We start from the raw sequence: 26,751 nt of genomic DNA, 5'->3' as shown, positions 1-26,751 counted from the left end.
ATGGCATGGAGCTTTTAGCCTGATGTGTTCATCTCCTCTCTAGGGAAACCCTGCAACTGAGATAGGCCTCAGCAGCCTCTCCCTGGACAATGCTGGGCTAGGCTCAGTTCTGCCAGCCTCTGCTTCTGAGTTTTCCTTGTCTTGCCATTAGTTCCTGTAGCCCTGTTCTCCTGGGCATAAGCATTGTCTCACAAAGTTCACATACATATCTGCAGCTGTTCTTCAAATATATCAAGATGTCATTGTGCTATTCATCACTTTATAGTAGCTCTTTATCATGCCTCTTTGGGGACAAAGATTCTAAGTAAAAGGGGGAAGTTGCCATGATTCATTTTTTAATATTAAAAGAGGTTAATCTACATTTTCAGAAAAGTGAGCATCACTGTCCTGGGTTGACCATGCACTTCTGCTGAGACATCCCACCAAAAAGGTTAAAATACAATAGATTTCTGCGAATCATATTCCAAGTACCACAACACCTTACTTGATGTTGGAGTGTTTCCACAAGTTTTGTAGTTTCCTGATTTAAGACCACAGATGGCTAATTACATCCACTTTGGATTTCACAAACTAGGTTACTAAAGGTAACCTCAACTCTATTCAAAACTCTTGGGAATCTCTAAAGCAGAGGAAATGAGGAGGAATGATAAATCACGTTTTTAGAAGCGGGAATAGGCTTTGAGGTGGAATTTAGAGACAGCATAATTTCACAGAGAAAGCGCGTTTAAGAGCTTCGGAAACGGCTAAAACACTTGTGGAGGGATTAATAATCCCACTGAGCAGCCCCTAGGATGTACACGGGGCTGTTGTGATGTGAGATAAAGCAGACCGACTCCACATTGTAAGGGGTTTTATTTATTTATTTTTTATAATGATTTTTTATTATATTATGTTAGTCACCGTACAGTACATCCCCGGTTTTCCATGTGTAAGGGGTTTTAAACGCGAAGCTGAGGCTTCAGAACTTTCCTCCGTGGGCATCGGGAGCCATCGAAGGTTCTCAGCAGGTGAGTGGCATGACCAGATTGGGCCCCCGGAAAGATGATCAACGTTGTAATTTCTCTGGCGCCCTCCTCCGACCTCTGCCCGCCCCTCGGGCCGGCTTCTCGGTAGGTGGTGGCGGAGCTGTCGGGCAACGCCGAACACCCGGTCGCGCCGAGGCGGCGCGGGCGGATACTACTGGGTCCCGGTCGGTGCCGCCGACCCGCCGCCGGGCGTTGCACCTGGGCCCGGCCCGGCCGCCGATTGGACGGCTCGAGGTGACCCGGCTGTATCGCGAGACGAGATTGGCAGCGGCGGGGCCGCATGTGCCCCCGCGCTGGCTTTGTACGCGGAGCCGCCTGCCGGTCCTTTAACAATGGGCGGTGCGAGCGCCCCGGTGCTGGGCCCGAGCTGAGGCCGGCGCTTTGCGGCCGACTGTCCGCATCATGAGCGGGGCCGGCGTCCCAGGCACGCCGGCGGGGCTGGGGCTGTGAGGGCCGCGGTTCCGGGTAAGGGAGGCCGCGGTGGGGACCGGCAGGCCTGTGCTGGGCGCGGGACACCGGACCTGCCCGGCCCGGCCTTTTGTTCGCCTTTCTGGGGCCGCGCGATCCCGTGCGCTGCTCCGGACGAGGAGGAGGCGGCCTGGGTGCGCGCCGGCCCCGGCGGGACCGCGGGGAGGTCCCCGGGAGAAACGAGCGCCCGGGCGTCTGCAGCCGGGACCCGGAGCCAGGCTGGCATTCGCCCGTCGGCTTGTCCGCGGGAGGTTTTCTCCTCAGGGGGTCTGCGACTGGTGTCAGTCTCTCGGCTCCCCGGGGCCGACGGGAGAATTCGAACCCGGCGCGGGGAACCCTCAGCCGGGCCTCCGCCTCTGGCTTCCCGTGCGCGCACCCGGGGTCGCGCCTTGGGAACTCGGGCCCAAGTTGGTCCCCTTTGCCCGGCACCCAGTCCGGCAGTTCTCAGCGTGAGTCCGCTCCTCCTGCCTGGGTAGTTCGGGCCTTATGCGCGGCGTCAGGGAATTGGTTTGGATCGGTGCTAGCTTTAGGTCGAGTCTGGTGAAGAGGAACAGCCACCCAGGGTGGCCTGAGGTCACACCCCTCGGGGAGGGGGCGCGGAGGGTCGTGTGGAGGGTGCTGGCCGTGACCGCGTCTGGGGTGTGTCTTACAGACTGAAGTTGCCGCGTCTGACCAGGCGCGCCGCCCGGTCCCATGGAGCTGGAGGGACAGTGGTGGCGGGGACAGCTGGCCGCAGACATTCATCAAGCGCTTCGATACAAGGTAATCCCGATGCTTGACTTTTCCTTGCAGTGTTTTGTGCCAGTTAGTAAAAATGCGGCTCCCTGGGAAGTGCGGTCACTAGTTTCCAGACCAGAAAGGATGTGTTTGCTTATTTGGTCGAGGTTAATTAACTTCTTAGTTTCTTCGCTTGGATGTATCAGAAGAACCTGCAACTTAAATGAGGAAGGGGGTGGGGAGCTGTATTTGGGAGAGGGAAGGCGAAACATGACTTTGATACTGTGTTTAAACAGATACGTATGCTGGCTTTTTATTGGGCAGAGTAGCCCTCCTTGTTCTGTGTTTGCTGTTGCATTAGGCTGTTATGTCACATCTGTACATCAATTTCCCAGCCTGTCCACTAACCTGCTGTAAGACTTTGGACGAGTTACTTAATTTTCCTGTTTCCCAATTTCCTCATCAGTGGAATGAATAATAATGGAACGTGCCTTGTGGGGGCGGGGATTGTGAGATTAAATGAGCTGATACTGTACATATGCTTTAGAACAGTGTTTGGTATATAGAAGCACTAAAGCCATAACTGTTATTTTCCCTGAGACCCTCAGATTTGCGGGCTGTTCAGAAAGCCTTAAGGTAGGAGTTAACTGCTCCTTCCAGCTAAAGTAAGGCAGAAAGTAGACTTAGTATATTTAATAGAGCTTGGTAGGGAGAATACAATTTTCTGGCACGATGCAAAGTCTGCGTATTGTTGCTCTTAAGTACAATTTTACTCTGTCACATCTCACCGTAAGGGCTTATCTCTGCCTCTTTGATAACCAGAAGAGAGACCAGATCCAAAACTATCCCTGACTTGACTCATTTTCACCATGGATGGAGAGAGCCATTTGTTATATATAGAAAATGAGAGAGAAGCAAAACAGCTGATTCAAGGGATGCTGACTGTTGGAGTTGAGAGATCCTGGGATGATACTGAACTTGTGTCTGGATTTTTTTTTAAACCAGGTTAACTAGATTAGAAACACCTAATTCTGACTTTTAATTGTTACAACTGTACCCTTGTCTAAGGTTTGAGATTTCTAAATGCTGCTTACTAATTCTGACATTGAGCTTCTTAGATGGACTAAATACACCTCAGCTCTCTAAGAGTTTTTTCCTACTACAAAAAAGTCTCAACTGTGGAGTGGTTCTCTTGAATGTGTAGGAAGAGAGTTTCAGGTTTTCCACTTTGAAAATTGTCCATATACTTTTGATTTTTTTTTTTTTTTTAAGATGTGGTCTTTTAGTTTTAAATGTTCTCCTTTTCTAAGTGTCAGCTCATTTTATCCCTCTGATATGTGGTGAAATTAATTATTTGATGTTAATGATACTTTTATTTTTTTAGTGACCTAAAACTCAAAAGATTTTTAAAAAATATTTATTTGAGAGAGAGAAAGTGGGAGAGAGAAGCAGCAGCGGGAGGGGCAGAGGGAGAAGGAGAAGCAGACTCCCTACTGAGCAGGGAGCCCAACGTGGGGCTCCATCCCAGGACCCCCGGATCATGACCTGAGCTGAAGGCAGATGCTTAACCGACTGGCACCCTTCAAAAGATTTTTCTTAACGGATTTCCATGGTTTTCGATTATTTTATATGTAATTTTAATCCTGAATGATTACTTGAATTAATTTTGTCAGTTGAGGTTGGAAGTGGATTTTCTTCCCCACAGATTTGTTGAATACTTTTTTTCTATTAGGCTCTGGAGAGGATTGAAGAAATAAGATACAACCCTGTACTAAAGTTGCTTACAAATTATCGGAGGATGAGATAGCACAGAGTCTGAGGGAATGCCATTAAAAATTACCTTGGACCACCTGTGGCATGCTACCCTGGGTTGTCTTTATTTTCTCTTTAAGCACTGTGTAAGCCACATTTGACACAATGGCCACACTTTTTGAATAGTTTATGTTAATCAGTAAAACTTGAACATCGTGAAACTGGAAAGAACCCTGGTTATAGTACACTGAAGTCAAGGAAAGTTAAAATAAACTTTTTTCATTAAAAAAAAATGTTAATTCCAAGCTGTTAGTTAGGTGATTTAGTTGGATAGTCTTATGCTTATTTATTTATTCAACATATTTGAGTACCTGCAGTATACCAGCTGCTATGCCAGGTGTTAAAATGGTAATAGTGAATGAGAAAGACATAATCTGCCTTTACAGAGTCTAATCGCCTATAACTCAGATTATCTCAATTTAGGTCTTCTTTTGGGCAGTTGCCATTCAGACACTATGGAAGTATTGTGTGTTTAGATCCAAGGTGTGTGGAGGAATAATTGCTTTGACCAGCATTATATCTACTAGAGAAGGGTAAAAATGACAACAAATGGAAATTCTCTTCAACCCCAAAAACCAGCTGTATTGTTTTTGTAAAATATAATTACACTGTCCCCAAAAAACCCCCACAAAGCAGCTGTCTTCTTACACCCCTCTGTCCTTCTCCTCTGTTTTCTCATGTTTTTCTGTATATAGTAGTGCCTTAGGATGCTTGGGAAGTATTTGCAGGAGCCTTTGTGACAGATGGGAACAATGCTAGCTTGTGAGAAACATTCAGAAAATATCCCACAGAGTATTGTATTTACATTTGTGAGTATTCCTTCTATGCCTTTATTTCCATCCTAACTGGACGGTAATCTGTTCTGGGAAAGGGATGGGATTTGGGGTGGAGAGCTGACTAGTACTTGAGACTGGAGATGGAGATGACAAGTCCAGGTCATGGTGCTTTGGTCCTATGGGATTCCGAGAAGCAGAGAGGAACGAGAGTGTAAAATTCTGGTGGATCAGGAGTAAATATTACAAAACCTTGTAAGCTGAGAGAAGCGTAGGTCATTTTCTCATGCTTGCCTAACTGCGGGCAGTACCTTGACAAGGAGAACTAAATCTGATAGCCATCTGGTAAGCACTTGTACTTTACCATTTAAAAATGCCATAAAGAGAATGTATTAGACACATTGTTAAAAATCTCCTGTTGGTCTTTGGTGTTCTTGCCTTTGTTTTGTTCACATTTCATACAGTTAATATAGTGAAAAATAAAGTCCACCAAATATAGTGTTTTCCAGCTGTTTCCCAATGAGCTTTAAGACCTTGTTCAGGCCTCTTCTAAAGAAAGCCTACCCTGGCTTTTTCTTCCCAGCACTCCATCCCCTGAGCTGGGTTAGATCTTCCATCTCAGTGTTCCTGTAATACCCTATGATTGCTATATTATATCCTAATCATCTCTGTATTTTGGTTTACCTGCTCAAGAGCGGTTTGAGACTGTTTGCCAGCTTTTATCCCTGGGGTTAACACAGTATCTGCTACATAAAAGATGCACAATAAATGGCATATTATGACAGCAAAGAAAGGTGGAGTTTAAAATTATAACTCATTTACACCATTCTAAAGATCTGCAGAAACGGTAAAGGAGAAGATCCTGGGGGCTGCATGAGAAATCAACATGTTCCTTTTATTTGGGGAAATTAATATATTTTTTTCTCTTCAAAAAACCAAACAAGCCAATGGGTTTTTTTCCTAAATAGCACTTGTTTATGCTTTTCTCACATGTACAAAAATTAAAATGGCCTATTAGTCTATCTCCCAAGTAACTCTTGTTAATATTTTTTTGAAATTTTAAGTGATACGTGCATATGGTTAAAAAAAATTCAGGTAGTATAAGGTTTAAAATGAGCTTTCCCCAACCTCACTGTTCCTGATCCCCTAAAGTCACCACCATTGTTGTTTTTTTCCTGAAAAGATATCCAGTAAATCAGTATATATGCAAATATTTTTTTGTTGTTAATATTAAGAGGTCAGAATATATATTTGCTCTTCTGTACCATTCTTCGACCCCAACATCATTCAGCACATTCTATTTATGTTTTTTTCTGTATCAACACATTTAGATCAACTGCCCTTTATTTTAATGTCCACATTGAATTGATGTCCTGTGGTTTATCAGTTCCCTGTGGATGAATGCCAAGCTTTTTTTTTTAATTGCAGTTTTTATTTTGAGATAATTGTGGATTTACATACAGTTGTAAGAAATGATACAGAGAGATCCCCTGTATCCTTTACCCAGTTTCCTTCAGTGGTACATCTTACGAAACTTTAGTACAATTATCACAACCAGGATATTGACATTGATATAGTCAAGATAAGAATATTTTTTTTATCACCATAAGAATCTCTTATGTTATGATTTGTAGCCACGTCCTCTTCTCTTCCACTCTTATTCTCCCCCTTACCCTTGGTAACCACTAATTTGTCCCTTCATGTCTGTAATTTTGTCCTTTTAAGAATGTTATGTATATGGAATTACAGAGTATGTGACCTGGGATTGGCTCTATACACTCAGCAATAAATCTCTGGAGATTCATCTAGATTGTTGGACAGTAAGCTTTTCCCACTATTTTGCTATTAAAAACAATATTGCAAAGGACCTCCTTATATGTAAGGTAAATTGATAGGTTGAAAAGTATTTGCAATCTGCATTTTAAAAAATTTATATTACCTAATTGCCCTCCAAAGGTTACATCATTTGTCAATCTGACCTATTAAATACATGGTAGTTCCTATTTCCACTCTTGATAGCAAAAGTAAAAGTTAATAAAATACAATCTGGGAAGTGAAAAACTATGTAATTCTTTAGTTTTGAATGAGAAGAGCCATCATTTTATATGTTTTTGGCAGTATTTTATTTTCCTATAAACTGTTCATAAATGTTGCCTTTTTTCTTATCGATGTGTCAGATTCCTCTAAATAGAGAAATTAACTCCGTCCTATGTGTTAGAAACATTTATTAAATTCATCTGTTCTCCTGATTTGAAATGCCATTGTTACCAAATTGATTTCTTTATCCAAGAAAAAGGAATCTTTGCATGTATGCAAGTCTTCCATACTACATCAGATTTTTAATGTTACCTTCATAGAGTGCTGAAATATAAATACTTTTTCTAGGTGTTTTAATTTTTAGAGTTACTTTGTATGGAATCTTCTATTTTCTAACCAGTTAATATAGAAACAGGCTATTGAGTTTTTTTTTTAAGATTTCATTTAAAGAAGAGAGAGCACAAGCAGGGAGAGCGGCAGAGAGAGGGAGAAGCAGGCCCCCCCCCCCCCCCCCCCCCCCCCGCCGCTGCTGAGCAGGGACCATGATGCAGGGCTCGATCCCCAGACCCTGGGATCATGACTTGAGCCAAAGGTGCCCTCCAGGCTATTGATTTTTTAATATTAATTTTTTAAACAGCCATCTTACTGAATACTTACTGTTTATTTTTTCTGTTGGTTTTCTTGGATATAAATTCTATCATCCAAAAAAGAATTTTATTCCTATAAGTGACTTTGATTCTCCTTTTCCAGTCATTAAACCTTTTCTTTCCTTTTTCTATTGGATTAGTTAGTGTTCACAGAATAATGTTAAGTAATATTGCAATAGCAGGCACTAGAATGCTAATCCTTTTATTGTTTAATCTCCAAGTGAGATGCTGGCTCTTAAATTTGACTTTTTTTTTTTTACCTTCCTTCCTTCTTCAAAGAAATACACATCTGATATTATTTCTCCCAGAGTCACCTTTGTCCAGATGCTATTTGGCATCTATCAAGATGATTGTGAGTAATCATGTGTGATTTAATAGATTTCCTGATATCAAACCATCTTTGCATTCCTGGGATGTACTACAATTTTATTTTTAAGACTTATTTACTTATTTTTAGAGAGAGAGCGGGGTTGAGGGAAGAAGGGCAGAGGGAGAGGGAGTTTCAAGCAGACTCCATGCTGAGCATGGAGCCCAACCGGGGGCTCGATCTCACCACCCTGAGACCACAACCTGAGCGGAACCAAGAGTTGGACGCTTAACCGACTGAGCCACCCAGGTGCCGCTGGGATGATGATGTATTCTTTGGATATACTATGAAATTACATTGGCTAATATTTTATCTAAAGTTTTATACCTTATTAAGTTAGATATATGACTTCTATTTTTTGTATTGGTTTATTGTAAAATGTCCACAACATAAAACTTTAACCATTTTTAAGTGTACAGTTCAGTGACTTAGGTACATTTACATTCTGCTACTTTCACCACTCTCTATCTTCAGAACTTTTTCATCTTAAACTAAAATCATTTTGTTTATCCATTCATATGTTGATGGATTGTTTGTTTCCACCTTTTGGCTTTTGTGAATAATGTTGTTATCAATATATGTACAAATATTTGAGTCCCTGCCTTCAGTTCTTCTTGGTGTATACCTGGAAGTGGAATTGCTGGATCATATAGTTATTCTGTATTTAATTTTTTTGAAGAATTGAAATACCATTGTTGAGTGGCTGTACAATTTTATTTCCCACCATTATACCAGACTTCCAGTTTTTCACATTCTTGTCAACACTTGTTAATTTTGTTTTCTGTTTTCTTGGTTTTTTGTTTTGTTGAGAGAGAAAAAGAGGGCTAGAAGGAGAGGGAAAGAGAGAATCTCAAGCAGGCTGTACACCCAACATGGAGCCCACTTCAGAGCTCCACCTCACAACTCCCAGATCATAACCTGAGCCAAAATCAAGAGTCTGATGCTTAACTGACTGAGCTATCCAGGCACACCTGTGTTTTTTTGATAATAGCAATCCCAATGGGTGTGAAATGTTACCTCATAATGGTTTTGATTTGCATTTCCCTAATGATTAGTAATGTTGATCATCTTTATATCTGTTTATTGACCATTTATATATCTTCTCTGGAGAAATGTTTATTCAAGTCTTTTGACCATTTTTAAGCAATTTGGTTTTTTTGTTGTTGTTGGATTGCGTGTATAAAAATTCTTTATATAATCTGGATATTAACCTGTTGCCAGATATGTGATTTGCAAATATTTTCTCCCATTCTGTGGATTGCCTTTTCCCTCTATTGAAAAGAGTGAACTTTGATACACAGAAGTCTTTAATTTTGATGAAGTCCTATTTATCTCTTTTTGCCTGTGCTTTTGGGGTCATATCTGTGTAGCTTCCTGCTATTGTGATACCTGTTGGGTTTATTTTTAGTACTGTGCTGACCTCATGAAGTATTTTAGAACCTGTCTTTCTCTATGCTGTGGAAATACTTTAGTAGTATAGAAAACTTCCAATTTCAAAAAAATGGGTTCATATAATTCTGAGATCGAACAGCAATGAGGGGAAAATTTTTAGGTGTATGAAAGGTAATGCCAAAGGAGAGCATCATAAAACTGCTAAAAGGGAAACATGCTTAGAAGATACTAGTGGATGAATAGTAGTCTCTACCTTCTACACCTCTGCAAGTGTAATATAGTATTGACATACCAGGAGCATATTCACTTCACTGTTACCTTCTAATCCAAAGCATTGAGCTTTCTGGAGGGGCTGTGTATGTGTTGTGTGGTTGGGATTTTGGTAAGGATGTTCTTTGGAAAACACCTGGTAGAGAAAACAGGATACAAAAATCTTGCTGGAATATATCCATTCTGTAATGCAAGAGAAACAATTTATCACATCAGAGGTGGTTAAAAATGAAGGAGAAAAGTTTGGTTTTATTTTATTTATTTATTTTTAAAGATTTTATTTATTTATTTGACGAGAGACAGCCACCGAGAGAGGGAACACAAGCAGGAGGAGTGGGAGAGGGAGAAACAGGCTCCCAGTGGAGCAGGGAGCCCAATGCAGGGCTCCATCCCAGGACTCTGGGATCATGCCCTGAGCCGAAGGCAGACACTTAACAACAGAGCCACCCAGGTGCCCCGAAAAGTTTGGTTTTAAGTTTTAAAACAAGTGCTATTAATTAATACTATTCATTACCCTTCCACTCAACTTTTTCATATTTGTGTTCCTTCAAGAAAAGTGTTTTAGGCACTTGTTAACACTAATATATTGGGGGGAAGTTGTCTTTGCGTTGTGCGGGTACTACTCCTACAGGCTATGTTAGACTAAATGTTGTTCCTCTTGATATAGGAGCTGAAGTTGCCTTCCTACAAAGGCCAGTCCCCTCAACTAAGTCTCAGAAGGTATTTTGCTGACCTGATTGCCATTGTGAGCAATCGCTTCACCCTCTGCCCTTCTGCCCGACATCTTGCTGTCTATTTGCTGGACTTATTTATGGATCGATATGACATCTCTATCCAGCAGCTGCATTTAGTTGCACTTTCCTGTCTGCTTTTAGCAAGTAAGTATGAGTCTCATCTACATGACTGGAAATTTCCATTGTTTATAATAAAAATTTATGTAGAGCTCAGTGAAATATCACCAAATTCCATTCATTCCAGTTTAGTAGTATCAGAAAGTTTATGTTGAAAGTGCTTCTTGGCATAATAATTTTTAACTAGTCATTAAAAAGTGGCTCTGAAGTCTTTTGAAAACATATATTCTTAAGCCCTACATCCTGAAGATTCTGGTACAAAAGTCTAGGCCACTCCAGATCTACTGACTCAGAATCTGTATCATGGGGCTCGAATTTCAAAGGTGATTCTGATGTTCCTTTCCAGTTGAGAACCATTGCCTTAAAGTTCTCAACCGGGAAAAACCGTGCCTCACAAGAAGTAGTTGGCTTTGGGTGATGGTGGTTTTGGTCGTCGTCACAACCTGGGAGGGTGCTGCTAGGTCTAGAGAGTAGAGGGCTGGGATGCTACTAAATATCTACAGTGTACAGGACAGCCCCCAGAATGTCAGCAGAACTATGTTGAGAAACTCTGTCTAAAAAGGTACTATACTCTTGTATTGTTAGAATACCTTCTGCTGACTACATAATGAGTTGATTTAGTGAACTAAAGGTTCACAGGCAACTGCTACAAATGGGAAGGACTTTGCTTCTGCAGTAGGCACAGTACCGTGGTGGGCTGCAAGGTAGACTGTGATAAACCACATTTGTTACCTGATGCAGAATGTACTGGTGGGTCTTTTGGTGCCTCTTTTAGCTTCTTCCTGTAAATAATTTCATTGTTAGTACCTTGACCAAAGAGAAGGAGGGTGAGTAAAGGAATTTAAATCGGGTTTTTCTTCTTTTAGTAATGTGAGAAAGATCGTTTTTGATATTGAAATTGAATTCATTTCTTTTTATATTATTTATGACATTACAATAGGAATGTAAACCCCACTTTAAGGTAGGATGTAGAAATACCTACTGCCTTCATCTCTAACCCCCACTTGAGGGTTTGGGATCTTGTGTGGCTGCTGTCTAAGGAACATTCCCCTCTATACCCTGCCACCAGAGTTCTTTCTAGAATAACTTTGTTCTTTGACTACAAGTAAACCTAAAACCAAATGCAGGCCTGTGTAATCATTTCTAGTACTGATTTCTTCTCAGATTTTCTTTTTCTACCCTTATTATTCCTTTGATCTGATGACCTCAACTACTGATTTTTTCTCCTTGGAGGTCTTTTTTAAGTTATTTCAAATCCTTTGTGGACCAGGCTGAATATAAATAAACACAGTGGGTAATGACTTCCCACTCCCTGTGGGTTAAGATAGAAACTCCTTAATGTAACATTTATAACCTTTTGTCTGGACCCAGCCACCTTTCCAGTCTTATCTTCCCACCCTATTCCCATGCACCTTGAGCCAAAGTCTTACCAAAATACCATCTGTTTCCTGAAAATCTATATTTCTCCTTTAATCTATTGTCCTCAAAGATTCAGACACATCACCTGTTCCTCTCCCCAGAAAGCTGGAGGGGTAATACTTGTATTTATAATCAGCCTTTAACCTTTAATTGATTAGAGTGTCATTCTCATAAGCAATCTCACGTACAGTTCTGTATGTGTTTCATCACTGGCTGTGAAGCCCTTTGTGGTTTCATAGTTTGCATAGGACTAGAAAAATCCATATTTGACATATCAGATGTGTGAGAATCCACAAATGGAATGGTTTCTTGTTATCCTACAAAATGTTAGTTTATAATGGGATAAGTTTATAGAGGAGAGATACTGGAAATCACATACACAAGTTAGGTTATTTTAAAAACTTTGGATCATTAATGAAAAATGATTTTTGCCTGTTGTGGCCATCACTGTGCTTTTACCACTACCAAGCCCCATCTGCTCTATGCCCGAGATTCTTAAAAGTGTGGTGCAGACCAAGTGGGAGATTCTTGCTGATGGACTGTGAAATTATGATGTAGAGTCAGTTCATAGACCGACTTGCGTTTGTGACTAAAGTTTACTTACTGGTAACGTCTCAAATAAGGGGATACTAAACTGGATATTCATAAACTACGTGTTATTGCCAGAGTTCACTGGGGATTCTAGGCGAATAATGTAATAAGATTTCTGACCACCACACAGTGCTTGGCATTAGTGCCAAGTTTCTGCAATTCGTACAATTTGGGGGAAGGATACTTTATTTGCACACCATCTTAGGTTGATTGGAATGGAGTTTTCAACTGTTCTTGTTTTTTTTAATTATCTATTATTCTTAGTTTAAGATTATGATCAATTTATTTTATTGAAGATGATTTTGTACATTTTCCAGGAACTAGGCTTTAGGATTTGTATTTGCTGTGGTTCAAATATGAATTGTTGATCAGCTGTTAACTGAAAGAGTCAGATACCTCCTCCCTTTGTTCTACTGACACCCCTTAACCTCTCCTTCCCTGAGAGAGAATTGTTTTCCCATTGTTCCTTTCCCACTGAAGAATGTATGAGGTAGGTGTCCCCCAGGGTCTCGGCCCCTCCAGGTAGGCAGTGGGCAAGAGTTCAAGCTGTCAGCTCTGTGCTTGGGTCAGGAATCAAAGAGGCTGGCTCTTAGTAGTTGGCTACAATCTCTCCTGCCTCTGCTCTGTAACTTTACTACAACGAAATTACTTAAGATGCTTATAAACTGGTAGCCTGTTTTCAGTATCTGATGTCTGTTTTTAATTTGTGGAGTACATTCTAGTGTTTTTTACATTCTTAAACTCTTCTTAACCTTTGGCAGCTCTCCACTTAGGCTTCATAAACTTTATTTAAGTAATGCTCTCTCCTCCCAGAATGATTGAACTCTGTATGTCCTTCTCCAGCTGCTACCTGCTTTAGGATGGGCAGCCTGTTGTGTAAAAGTGAAGAACAGCTTACGGCTGACAGGACTGGGTGACAGTTGGATTCCACTTGTTAAGTAGGATGGGAGGCTGTCAGTAGTTTGGCCAAAGATGGAGCACAGCTTGTAAATTCCAGGTAATATGCATACCTATCTGCCTGTGTCTGCACAGTCGGAAGTTGGAAGAAAGGGCCTACAGACTTTCCATGATTGGAGGGGTATGCCATGTTTTAGAGTAGGGATTACAGTGATGAATTTCCTATGTTTGTATTTCTTGTCAGCAATATGAATTTCAACAACCCTTAAGTCTGAAGTTACTTGTCCATAAAATGAAAATAAAGACATTTAACTGACAAAGTTGTTGTAAGGATCAAGTGGGTAAGATGTTTAAAAGCACATAGGAAATTGAAACCTAAAAGTCAGCATCATAATGATTAATTCTTCCATAAACTGTTCTTTAATCTTTAATCGGGCTCCCTGGCCCTAAAGATTCTGGCTCTTTCTAGAAGAGTCTCTGATTGTCCTGGGAAATTCTGAAATTCCAACTCTTTGTCCTGTATACCCTGGCTTGCCTTGGCTTCTGTGATCAGCACTGAACTTGTGGAGAACATGAAAGCAGTCTTGGAGATGAGGCTTTTGATAATTTGCTCACGGTCTTGTGTAACTAAGAAATTATCTCAGAATCAAAATGAAGCCAAAAATAAGATTATAAGCTGTTAGTAGTAAAAATCTGTGATAAGTGTTTGTTTCTCCTTGCTTAGCAGTAATGGGTTGACAAAGCTTTTTACTTTATTAACTGAAAGGTGAAAATTTTATCTCAATAGTTGATTTATGTCTCAATTTTTAATGAGAATAGAACCCTTTCCCCCCGCCCCATGAGTTGTCTTTTCCTGTTCCTTACCTGGTTTTCTATTATTGGTAGTCCTACAAATTTTTGAAAATTCTTAGTATATATTAAGGATGACTTTTTTCCTGCGCAGTACTAACAGAATTGAATGTGGATTGGCAGAGCTTACTGCGTGACATTGGATCCTTGCCCTTCTGCCACGTACCTGCCGTTCACTGCTAGCTTTGAAAATGTGCTGATTTCCATGGCTGATCTGAGCATTTCCTATAAAGGGAAGAAAGTCTGATTTTTTTTTCTGTGGCGTCTAATTCTTTATTTTCTGGGAAGCAGATGTGAATTTCCTGTGCCCTTATTTCCTGTTTGAGGCCTTTATCAATATAATCACATGGCTTCTGGTATTTCCTTTCAATTGAAGAAACTGATCTTTGTGATCTGTATGTGGTATTGCAGATAAGTGGATTTAAAATACTCATGCACATAGTTTTCAGCACAACAAAAACTATGAATATGAATGCAGGAACTCACTGACATTGTCACACATTTTGAAATCCTTTAATGTCCATGATTCGGAGTATTTATATCACTATATATAATGAAAAAGTTCCAAAAAACATAAGCCTGAATAAAATCCCAAGTATGGTTATTTATGTAGTTCAGGGTTATTTTTAATTCTGCATGTCAAGTTGCAAAGGCTTTCACACTTGTAATAGCCAAGTACTTTATAAATACAGAAACCCTGTCGATGTTGTTTTTTTTTTTTTTTTTTTAAAGATTTTATTTATTTGACAGAGATAGAGACAGCCAGCGAGAGAGGGAACACAAGCAGGGGGAGTGGGAGAGGAAGAAGCGGGCTCATAGTGGAAGAGCCTGATGTGGGGCTCGATCCCACAACGCCAGGATCACGCCCTGAGCCGAAGGCAGGCGCTTAACCGCTGTGCCACCCAGGCGCCCCCTGTCGATGTTTTTTAATAATATCGACGTCTATTTTGATATTTGTCATTCCCATATAACCCGGTGCAGTACTTTGATCAGGAAGTACCGATTTGGGAATTCAAACATAAGTCTTCCTTTTTGTCTTCCATTTTTTATTTGGTTCAGCTTATTTGACCTTAAATGAATTGGCCAACCTCACTATCTTGGTTTTTTGAGCTTTGAAATTGGTCATATACAATTTTGTTTTCAATGTTGAAAGTTTAGGGAAGATAATATGGAACATTCTTGATCCTTGAATTAAACAGTGAATTATGGTGTATTAATTTCTTCAAAGGAACTTCAAGCATGATACAAATAAGCACATTAGTTTTTACAATATTCCTTTGAAGTATACTGCTAGTGTTAACTGCTGCTGCACAAATGGCAGGGTACTTAAAGAACCTTAATGATTCATTCAGACGGATTGAACCAAATTCCTAGGACATTCTCCACTCTGACACTGAGAACAGTCGTTCCTTTCCTGTATCTTTATGCAGTGATAATGCTGGATGACTGTGTCCTAAAGACCACTTTAGTGCTTTGGGCTGTACTAAGTATATCATATTGGAAAAACTTGGGAAATTCTTCTCTATGCGATTTTAATTGGGAAGGGCTGTCTAGATTCTTTTAAAGTCTGAATTGTGTACCTTTTTTTTTTTTTTTTTTTTAAATCAACTCCTACCTGCAGCAGTATTTAGTTAAGAGCAATTTAGATCTAAAGCAGCTCAGAGTTTCTGAGGCGGGAGAAAAATTCTCTTTGGGCTCCAACTTTTCTTCCGGTCATGAGATTTGACTCTCCTGGCATAGGAGACACAACCTTCTACTCCAGTTCTCCCACCCTCCAAGCAAAGACCAAGGTAGTCTGCAGTGCTTTTCCCCCAGCCCTGAGGCAGGCTGACTTTGAACAACCCCAGTGGCTCCCGTATGTTGAACGTCTGGCCCGAGGGCCACTACCATTTGTTGTAGTACCTCCGATGTGTGATATAAAGCCAGCCCTTCTGGAAGAGAAACTTCACAGGGGAGCTTATCTGGTTTCTACTGCTTGGCAGTTTTTCTGGCTCATCTCCAAAATATGTTTTTAATGGATAAAATAAAAGTACAAGATTTGCAAGGAAACCAAATATGTTGAAAAAGTTATCGAAATAGTAAAACAAAAAATTTTATACAGTAATATGTAACGTAGTCTAACAACTGTAATTTTGAGCAAGTTTAAAAGCTGTTGTGAGAAATCTATATGATAGATTATATTGCATACAGTTAGAAATAATTGCAATATAATATGACTGTTTTAAACTTTAACATAAAATAGAACATAATACTAGAAGGTAGAAGGCTTTTCCTTCTTCTTTTTTTTTTTAAAGATTTTATTTATTTATTTGACAGAGATAGAGACAGCCAGCGAGAGAGGGAACACAAGCAGGGGGAGTGGGAGAGGAAGAAGCAGGCTCACAGTGGAGGAGCCTGACGTGGGGCTCGATCCCATAACGCCGGGATCACGCCCTGAGCCGAAGGCAGATGCTTAACCGCTGTGCCACCCAGGCGCCCCAGGCTTTTCCTTCTTCTATGGACCGCTGTGGAACAAACCCATAGAGACTTGAAGACAATTCTTTGGTTCTGTTGCTGCATCTAGAAAACCATACTGGTACTTGATAGTTTGAATTTTCTCCAGCCGTAAGTTCTAGAGATACCTAAAATGAATGATTTACGTATGGTAAAATTGAAGTACAAAACCTATAGGTACAAAACCTATCGAAACATTATTCTGGGCCTGGAGAGGGAATTCTGTTCCTCAGCTGTACATATGGATGAGTATTTCCTGAAAGGAAGTTGATGCCTTAGAATAATGAAGTTCAGCCATCTGATTGTCTACTTCTATACTGCTTTCAGGAAGGGATATAAAAGCAGGTAAAAAGTATCCTCCCCTCCCTTTTTTGGTAACAGACTTAGCTAGGTTTCTGTTTTGAATTCTGAAGAGGAGGTTTCTCTATGGAATGAGAATGGTTATTTGATATTCACCCAGTTTTTTTCTCCCACTGTCTCTCCAGAATTGAGATTATGCTGAAAATATACCAAGATGAAACACTTGAAGCTTAGCTACTTTTGATTTCAGATAACTCCATGACATTAAATTCTTTACACTTTCTTCTAAAATAAACTAATTTTCTTCCACTGACCACTGCCTGCCCCCACAAAAGAAATTTCCTGGAAATATTTGGCTGGTGAGACATGAGAGAGTTAATTTTTCATCGGCACATAGGATCATTTTCATTTTGTAGTGTGACGTGGATCAACATGTGCACATGCTCCATTTCTCTTTAGAGGAGGGCGAGGGGCAGGGGGTGCAGGCACGAGGAGAGGAAACATGCAGAATAGGAGAGCCAGAGTTCTGGCACAATTGTATCTACCCCAGGTAGGAGAAAGAATGTCTTTGGATCTAAATCTTTGCAGTGAGACAGCAAATCCCATTTAAGTAACTAGACCTATAATGATCACTTGTGTAACATTTTCTCTCTCCCTCTCCACCCCCCCCGCCTTTTCTTTATAAGGTAAATTTGAAGAAAAAGAAGATAGTGTGCCTAAGCTGGAACAGCTCAACAGCCTGGGTTGTATGACTAATATGAATCTAGTATTAACAAAGCAAAATTTGCTACATATGGAACTGTTATTATTAGAAACCTTTCAGTGGAACCTCTGCCTTCCAACAGCTGCCCATTTCATTGAGTATTATCTCTCTGAAGCAGTACACGAAACAGATCTTCATGATGGCTGGCCAATGATTTGCTTAGAAAAAACGAAACTCTACATGGCCAAGTATGCAGATTATTTCCTGGAAGTATCTTTGCAAGGTGAGTCATTGTGGATGCCAGTAGGTGACATGTGAGCTTGTGACTTGTGTATTCTGTTGCTTAAGTTCATTTTTGATGTCTCCACAGATTATGCCTTTCTAAATTATGCACCTTCTTTAGTAGCTGCTGCATGTGTGGCTTCTTCAAGGATTATACTTCGTCTTTCTCCAACGTGGCCTACAAGACTGCATCGTCTTACTGCTTACTCCTGGGATTTTTTAGTGCAGTGCATTGAACGGCTATTAATGTAAGCTTCCTTAATCTTGTGTTTGTGATTTCTCAGTATTTTTCTTCATGGATAAGGGGCCCCAAAAACAGCTTCTCACAAGTGCAGAGCTTTTAGGACATTGGCTCTGACAGTAGCTGGCTGCCCTGAGCAAGCCATTTTATGAGCAGTGCTTGGTGGAAGGCTGTGCCTTGGCTGTTTTCCAGGGAGAGGCTGTCACCTGTCATGATTCTGGGTACATGGTATGCTCTTACATGAGTGAGCCCATAACCCAGATCATTCCAGGCAAGTTTTGCCCTGGTCCTTCTTTCTACATCTTTGAGTTGTGGGGCCACCAGGGTGTCACCAAAGTGGTAGCAGTGTTTAAGTCCTTGTTGTGGATATATTTCCCAAGCAGGAAATAGTCCTCAGAGCTACCAGCAGTGAGTTGCCAAAGTTTGTGCCAAAGGAAGGAGCTTTTTAGAAGGATAAGAGTGAAATCTCACCATTGTTGAAATTATGGTTAAAGCGACTGCTACGTAGGCCGTGGGGCCATCTGCAGAGTGAGCCGTTGAAGAGTTGAAGTACCATTATTAACAGTTTACTCTCTCTCCGTACAGCGCGCATGATAACGATGTGAAAGAGGCAAACAAACAGAGAGGCCAGGCAGGGTCCCAGCCGGCGCAGCTGAGTGTGCTGCAGTCGGCCTCGCAGCCCTCTCGGCCAGTTCACTTTCAGCAGCCCCACTATCTCCACCAGACGCACCACACCCCGCTGCAGTACCGCCATCCTGTAGCCGAACAGCCGAGCTGCCAGCAGATTGGATCTACCACACACACCTCGTCTTACACACTACAGACCTGTCCTGCTGGCTTCCAGACCAGTGTGCAGGGCCTTGGGCACGTGCAGACTGGTGTTGGGATGTCACTGGCAATACCAGTAGAAGTTAAGCCCTGTCTGAATGTTTCTTATAACCGGAGTTACCAGATAAATGAACATTACCCTTGCATTACTCCGTGCTTTGAAAGGTGATTTTATGTGAAGGTAATTCCTCACCCAGACTGTTCTGTGACTTGAAGCTCTGGGGCAAGCTTTTTGTAATCTCTTCAAAAGGAAAGGGATCCAGATCACATCAGAACTCTTCGGATACCAGCATCAGGAAGACGGAATATCCCTTTCAGTGCACCACGAATACCTGGGAGGACTGAACACACACTGCAAACACTTTAACAGTATGTATATCAAATCCTGTTAAAAAAACATCCCTTTATGACAAAAATTTTCAAGCCCTGGCTGATGGTCCAAATATTTCAAAAATATTCAATACAACAGAAAATTTGGACAGACTGTAAATCGCCATTTTGAGATTTGACCTGTGGTGGGCTCTGGGCCTCATGTTGGCTTACATGTCAGAGACTAATGTTTATCTGTGGACTTGCCAAATGGTCTTTTTATGAAGGAAAGTTACAGTATTAATTTTTGAAGAGGTCTTTTTTATTCTGCAGTTTTGAGTTACATTTTTGATCTACAAATGAATTTTTGACTAAGTTTAAACTCATGAATTGCTATGCTATACCAATCTGTGCAGTAAAAAAAAATTTTTTTTTAGATGAGTCTATATAACTTCCTATCACAATATATAGGTATCTGGATTTTTGTACTAAAATTAAGGGTGGAGTAGATCTCTTAAAATCATGGTCGAAAATTTTTGTTGCTTTTTTTGCCCTAAGTGATCAACCTCAAATCTTTAGGATTAAAACACATTTAACTCAGGGAATTTATACTACTTGGAAACACTTAACTGTAATGCAACATGCTTTGGGAATGTTATAGTATGAACTACCTTTATAACATAGGTGAAAATACTCTTGCTAGGATGTGTTTTCAACTGAGAACATAATTGTAGTTTAGAACGAATGAAGTGGTTCCTATCACTCATAATCCATATATAGGTTTTGCATTTCTCAGTGCAATCAGTGATTTATACTCAGATTTGATGTCACTAGAAGTTTTTTCAAGGGAAGGCATAACTGTAAAACGTCAGTACTAGAGTAAGGTGCTGTAGGTTTATTTTGAAGTGGAATGTGGCCAGGGTAGCGCTCAGGTTGTGCTAGAGCAGCACTTTGTTACGTGGAGGACAAGCTGAAAAAGCAGCCTTGCAATCCAGCCAGTCTGTGCATCAGGCAAAGGAACCGAAAACTAGATTGCAGTAGCCATTTGCATTACATTGGCCCCAGAACTGCCCTGGGACGTTTCACTGTGTCGGTAATGAGTGAAAACAGCAATAAGTCGCCATTACAGCAAGGGCAATTTGGGGGGAAAGAGTTGAGAGGGAATAAAAAGCAAAAAGAAAGCAAGCATTATAGTAACTGAAACTATACATTGTGCTCTTACCTGTGGGAGAAGAGAGATTTGGTGGAGGGAAGCTTTCCGATTTAAAAATAGTAAGGTGTGTCTTTTTGTTTGTGTTTTTTTAAAGATAGCACTTGAATAGAAGGGAAACTGCATGGCAGGTATGTGACTGCCACAATATGCATTGAAGACAAACTTATTATAAAGATGTTGTGGGTATGCAGCAGGAGTCTCAGTAATCAAGCCGATGGCTTTTGTTAGGAAGGGAAGGGACTCAACGCAGTAGTGGACTGATCCAGATGGCTCCAGTGGATAGATGTGGGTGGGTGGCTTCTGCCAGCGTGAATTCCTAGAATGTCCTCTCCTTAAAAGAATGGTAACTTTTATAATTAGAGTACATAGGGCATGATGTGGATTTATTAGTCTGGTAGATAAAAAAACCACTCAGGTAAGAACACTCACTCATGGCAGTTTTCAAGCCTGAAAATTGTTTTCTGAAAGTATCATCATTTTTCCTCTTTACAGAAGGCTGCTAATTGGATTTTGGTAGTTCTTACCTCAAGAGAGCTTGAATTATTTGGGGGAAAGTGGGTTCAAAAGAGAATATATCTTTCACATTCACATTCAGAACCCAGCACCTGGAGTCCAATTTTCAGTATTTTAACTACCTCAATAATGCTATGAATGTAAGATATTGGGATAGAGATCCCAACTTGAAACAACAACCGGTGCCTATGGTAATTTAATGTCTTGTCAAATGCTTTTATTGATTGGTTTAATTGTCATTCTTGTTATAGAAGAATATGCCTTTTTAAAAAGCTTATAACACTTTCCCAGTTTGTATTTAAAAAGCTAAAGAACACTGGATTAATTTTTTTTGGGGGGGTAGAATAAAATAATTAATTGGTTACTATTGCTGCATACCCAGGGTAGGGTGGGATGGGGTGGTTGGAGAATCAGAACTATTTTTAAAACATTAGGTTTCAATATAAATACAACTCACAACTGCTAGCCTTGGGGGATGGGGGTGGGGGGAGTTGTGTGGGTTTTGTTTTGTTTTAATTTATTGGTTAGTCTTTAGGTCTTTTTTTTTTTTTTTGAGATTACTGGACCATCATTAAATGTGTACTGTGAAGAGATTAATGATATGTATAAAGGGCTTTACCAAAGTCCACTAAATAAACACTACTCAAGTACAGACTGCAAGCCAAAATGTATCTGTGTTGTGACATTAATTGCAAATAGCGAATATGGTGCTAAATTCTACACCAATGGAATTAGATGAGTGCTATGCACTTAATTTTAAAATAAAACTAGTTTTCAGTAAAATGGCTTTAGTGTTTTGTTTTAAATATATTTGATACATATTTGTAGCTTCAGTGAACCATGTCATCACATTAGTCAGAGTTGGAATCCTAATTATATTTACTAAAAGCCATCCAGGTGTAGAGTATAACTGAAGTCGTAGGAAACTCTTGTCCATTGATTATGTATTCATACATACTCATCAAAGCCCACGAAAGTATGATGGACACAGCTTTTGGCCTTTTGAGCTTAAAATCAGTATATTAGCAATTACAGTTTCTGATTTATCAAACAACACATACTTGAGAAAATTTGAAGTCTGATCTCAGAAAAGTAGGGACACAAGATGGTCAGGGGTGTGAGAGGAACAGGGCAACAGTGAGTGAGAATGGTCTGTTCACCTAAGTTTATGTATCATTTGCCACTTAAAACTCAGCAGATAGAAATTGTTTTGAAGAGTAAAATTTTAACAGGTTTGTATGTGTGGATTAAGAACTTCCACCCCTAAAAAGCATTTTTTGAATTAGTCCTCTGTATTGTCCCTTGCTGTGGCACAGTGCCAGGGTGTAGCAACAGACCTCAAGAGTCAGTTAATATACAAGGTTCTTTAAGGCTGAATTTAAGAAAACATTCAAACCAGGGCAGGTAGTTTTACGTGGAGGCAGTTCTGAACCCCATGTAACAAGTCGATATCCATCAAGGATCGTCAAGCACACGGTGAAAGACTTAACCTCCCTAACCTCAAGCGGCTTACATTTAGCTTGATACAACTATCACATTGGAGCAGTTACAGTGGTATAGTCTGGAACTCAGAATCACTCAACATCCATTTTTTAATTCCTCAGATTTAAAAAAAAAAAAAAATAAAAAATACAGTAGGTGGAAAGCATCAAGACCAAACTCCAGCTTTCCAATGGGAAGTAGGGGTAGACTGCTACCCTACCCCTACCCAACTGCCATTCTTTTTATTATTATTTTAAAGACTTTTTTAAGAGCAATTTTGGAGTTTTTAGAGCAAAATTGAGAAGAAGGTACAGAAATTTCCCACGTGCCCACTACCCCACACATGCACATTCTCCCCCATTATCAATGTCCTATCCCAGAGTGGTACGTTTGTTACAACTGATGAATCTACCTGACAATTCATAATCACTCAAAGTCCATAGTTTACATTATGGTTCACTCTTGGTGGTGGACATTCTATGGGTTTAGACAAAAGTATAATGGCATGTATCCATCATTACACTATCATACTGTGTATTTTCACTACTAAAAATTCTCTGTAATCTGCTTATTCATCCCTCCCCATGCCGTCCCTTTCCCCCACCCCCAAACCCTGGCAACCACTGATCTTTTTATTGTCTCCATAGTTTCTCCTTTTCCAGAATGTCATATAGTTGGGACCATATAGTCCATAGCCTTTTCAGATTGGCTTCTTTCACTTCATGATACGTATAAATTTCCGTCATGTCTTTTCATAGCTTGTTAACTCTTTTTAGTGCTGAATAATCCATTGTCTGGGTGGATCAGTTTACTTATTCATTCACCTACTGAAGGACATCTTGGCTACTTCCAAGTTTCAACAGTTACGAATAAAACTGCTATCAACATGTATGCAGGTTTTACTGTGGATGTCAGTTTTTAGCTCTTTGGGGTAAGTACCAAAGAAGTGAGGTTGCTAGGTTGTATGGTTAAGAGCATGTTTAATTTTGTAAGAAACCTCCAAACTATCTTCCAGAGTGGTAGTACATTTGCATTCCCACCAGCAGTGAAAGAGAGTTCCTGTTGCTCCACATCCTTATCAGCATTTGGTGGTGTTAGTGTTTGGGATTTTGGTCGTTCTATAGGTGTGTAGTGTGTGTAGGGGTATGTAGTGTATAGTATCTCATTGTTTTGATTTGCATTTCCCTGATGATAAATGATGTGGGGCAACTGTTCATATGTTTATTTGCCATCTGTATATCTGGGGAGGTATCTGAAGGTCTGTAGCCCAATTTTTAACCAGGTTTTTTTTTTTTTTTTTTTTAATTTTATTCACTCATTTCAGAGAGTGCATGCGTGCGAGTGGGGGGAGGAGCAGAGGGAGAGGTGAGGGAGGGAGAGAATCTCCAGCAGACTGAGTGCTGAGCACAGAGTCCGACGTGGGGCTCAGTCTCACAACCCTGCGATCATGACCTGAGCCGAAATCAAGAGTCAGATGCCCAACCGACTGAGCCATCCAGGCGCCCTTCAGGTTATTTTCTTATTGTCAATTTTAAGAGTTCTTTGTACATTTTGGGTATTTCACTTTTTTTTTCTTTTAAGTAATCTCTATGCCCAACGTGGGGCTGAAATTTACGACCCTGAGATCAAGAGTTGCATGCTGTATGGACTGAGCCAGCCAGATGACCCTCTTTTTACATTTTGGCTAACAATCCTTTCTTAGATGTGTCTTTGCCAGTCTGTGGCTTGTCTCATTCTCTTGACATTATCTTTCACAGAGCCTAAGTTTTTTATCTTAATGAAATCCAGCTGATCATTTGTCATTACTTATGGAAGGAAATTACAAATATTGAAAGTCTGGCTGAATAAATACAGAATTGAGGTTGTTATACAATCAGGATATTACAAAGGTAACTACAGGAACAAAAATACAAACCCTCCTAATTATCAAATACAGAAAACAGAGCAAGCAGTCTGTGTAAAATATTTTTAGAAGGTATAAATACAAAAATTATAACAATAGGACAGAATTAAGACCAAATATACAAATCAAATGTAAAAGGGCTAAACTCAATTCTTTTTTTTAAAGGTACTTCAACATTTTTTTCTTTTAAGGTTCCATTTATTTATTTGTCAGAAAGAGAGAGGGAAACAGGAGCAGCAGGCAGAGAGAGAAGCAGACTCCCCCCTGAGCAAGGAGCCTGATGCGGGACTCGATCCCAGGACCTGGGATCATGAGCTGAGCCAAAGGCAGATGCTTAATCAACTGAGCCACCCAGTGTCCCCTAAACTCAGTTCTTAAGAGAAAAAGAATTTCAGACTGAATCACAAAGCAAAACTCAAAAGTATGCTATCTAACAGACCTACAACAAAAATAAAATGATTCTGAAGGGTTGAAGACACAGGATGAGTAAAAAGATACCAAAAAAAAAAAAAAAAAAATCTCAAAAAGCAACATCTTAATAACAGACAAGGCTGAATTCAGGCCCAAATGTATTAGACCAACCAGAGAAAAGGGGCACTGCCTAATGCTAAAGGTTATAATTCACAGTACAGATGAACAGTTAATATCTGTGAATCATATAATCTTGCAACGATACTTTGTGAAAGCAACAGAGGATATAAGGAGAAATAAAAGAAAAACATAGGGGGTAGGAAACTGTAATTCATCTCTTTTGGTCCCTGGCAGATTGGTAATTTAAAAAATAAATAAAGATCTAAAAGATATTAATAACATTATATGGTTGATCTAACTGACCTATGTGGAGAGGTTCTGAGAAGGGAGATGGTACAGACCTAGTGGACAAGGTCACAGAGGACACTTGACAGAGTGCCACCTGTGCCAGTAGCAAAACTCTCAGTCTTCTCAAAAGTTTTTAACAACTGGAATTGCTTTCTTTGTTGACCCATCTGGGTGCCTATGGTCACAATGCCTTGACTGGCCTTTTTGCTAGCTGCAGCTAATCGGCAGCTCACCCAAAGAAAAGAAAATCCATGGTTTCCAAACTGCAAAAATAGTCCCATTTTTGCCTTCATTAAATGAAATTAACTTATTACTGGTTTCCTTTGCACAAGTAAATGGTGTACTAATAATTATTATATCTAAGTTTTCTTTGATAATATTAAACTCTAATGTGAACTTTCACAAAATTTGACTTTCCATAAAGAAAACAGCAAGTAATTCCAAAATGTAGAATTAACATCATACAGTCATTATAGAAAACATACTTCCATGAAAATGCAATGAAAAAAATATAGATAATAGGATCAAAAACAAAGTTAAAATGCCAACAAGAACAAGTAAACCAAGCAAAAACAGAAGGAAAGAAATAAGATAAAAGCAGAAATTAAAGAATTATAAAAGAAAAAAAACCTGATCTACGCCTGCAGTGCAGCTAGATAAAACAGTTTAAAAATTGAAAAGGAGGTAAAACTGCCACTTTTGCAGATATGATTGTACACCTGGAAACTCCCAAGATAACCAACTGGAAAACTACTACAGACAATAAGTGAATTCAGTAAATTGACTGGGTGCATAATTAAAATAGCTTTCATATATACAGACAGGACCAGTTAGATTTAGTGAAAAATATATTCAAGTATAACGGCCACCAAAAGAAGATAAAATGTCTAGCAATAAATATAATGTGCAAGATCAGTATGAAGAAAACTTTTATTTACTTATTTATTTTTGCCAGAAAAATTATTTATTTAGATATCATATGGGAAAAAATGGTATAGTTGCATTACTTACTTTTTTACATTATTTTAATAATAATTTTTTATTATGTTATGTTAGTCACCATACAGTATATCCTTATTTTTTGATGTAGTGTTCCATGATTCATTATTTGCATATAACACCCAGTGCTCCATGCAATACATGCCCTCCTTAATACCCATCACCGGCCTATCCCAATTCCCCACTGCCCTCCCCCGAAGAAAACTTTAAATACTTGTCAGTGACACAAAAGAATACTTGAAAAAGTCATGCCATATTTTTTTAAGATTTTATTACTTGAGAGAGAAAGAGCACAAGTGGGGAGGAGGGGCAGAGAGAGAAGGACAAGGGGCTCCATCTCAGGACCCTGAGATCATGACCTGAGCCTAAGACAGATGCTTAACTGACTGAGCCACCCAGGCGCCCCAGTCATGCCATATTCTTAGGACACATCAACATCATAAAGATGACAGTTCTTACATTAATCTGTAAATTAACCTCACAAGCCAATTTTTGAAAATGAACTAAACAAGAATAACCAGGAAAATTCTGAAAAAGGATGAGGAGGGGAG

The 26,751-nt window shown here is 39.9% G+C and overlaps 1 protein-coding gene and 1 long non-coding RNA gene across 6 annotated transcripts in view; one reads left to right on the top strand and one right to left on the bottom strand.

The window, feature by feature from the left end:
- The first annotated feature begins 1,282 nt into the window (after positions 1–1,282).
- Positions 1,283–21,780, top strand: CCNJ (cyclin J). Of its 3 annotated transcripts, none has more exons than XM_026493745.4 (6): positions 1,283–1,490; positions 2,146–2,255; positions 10,176–10,386; positions 17,595–17,894; positions 17,982–18,141; positions 18,720–21,780. In XM_026493745.4, the coding sequence occupies exons 2-6, from the start codon at positions 2,187–2,189 to the stop codon at positions 19,129–19,131; spliced, it is 1,152 nt and encodes a 383-aa protein (XP_026349530.1). In that variant the 5' UTR covers positions 1,283–1,490; positions 2,146–2,186; the 3' UTR covers positions 19,132–21,780. The 3 variants fall into 3 exon arrangements, with proteins under 3 accessions (XP_026349530.1, XP_044237940.1, XP_057164575.1); XM_044382005.3 differs by having other exon boundaries at positions 1,288–1,490; positions 18,018–18,141; XM_057308592.1 differs by lacking the exons at positions 1,283–1,490; positions 2,146–2,255 and adding an exon at positions 7,762–7,831.
- The window catches only part of LOC113251763 (uncharacterized), a 37,055-nt gene continuing 18,817 nt past the window's right edge, over positions 8,514–26,751 (bottom strand). For 2 of the 3 annotated variants that reach the window (XR_008958024.1, XR_003314608.4), the window contains one exon: positions 16,338–16,736. This is a non-coding gene — a long non-coding RNA (uncharacterized LOC113251763). Of the gene's footprint in view, positions 9,692–11,091; positions 11,142–16,337; positions 16,737–26,751 lie in introns of those variants that run through there. The other variant, XR_007190019.2, reaches the window with a different exon arrangement.

This window comes from Ursus arctos, unplaced genomic scaffold, assembly GCF_023065955.2.
Source record: "Ursus arctos isolate Adak ecotype North America unplaced genomic scaffold, UrsArc2.0 scaffold_7, whole genome shotgun sequence".
In the NCBI taxonomy this organism is placed as follows: domain Eukaryota; kingdom Metazoa; phylum Chordata; class Mammalia; order Carnivora; family Ursidae; genus Ursus; species Ursus arctos.
This window is presented reverse-complemented; position numbering and strand designations above follow the sequence as displayed.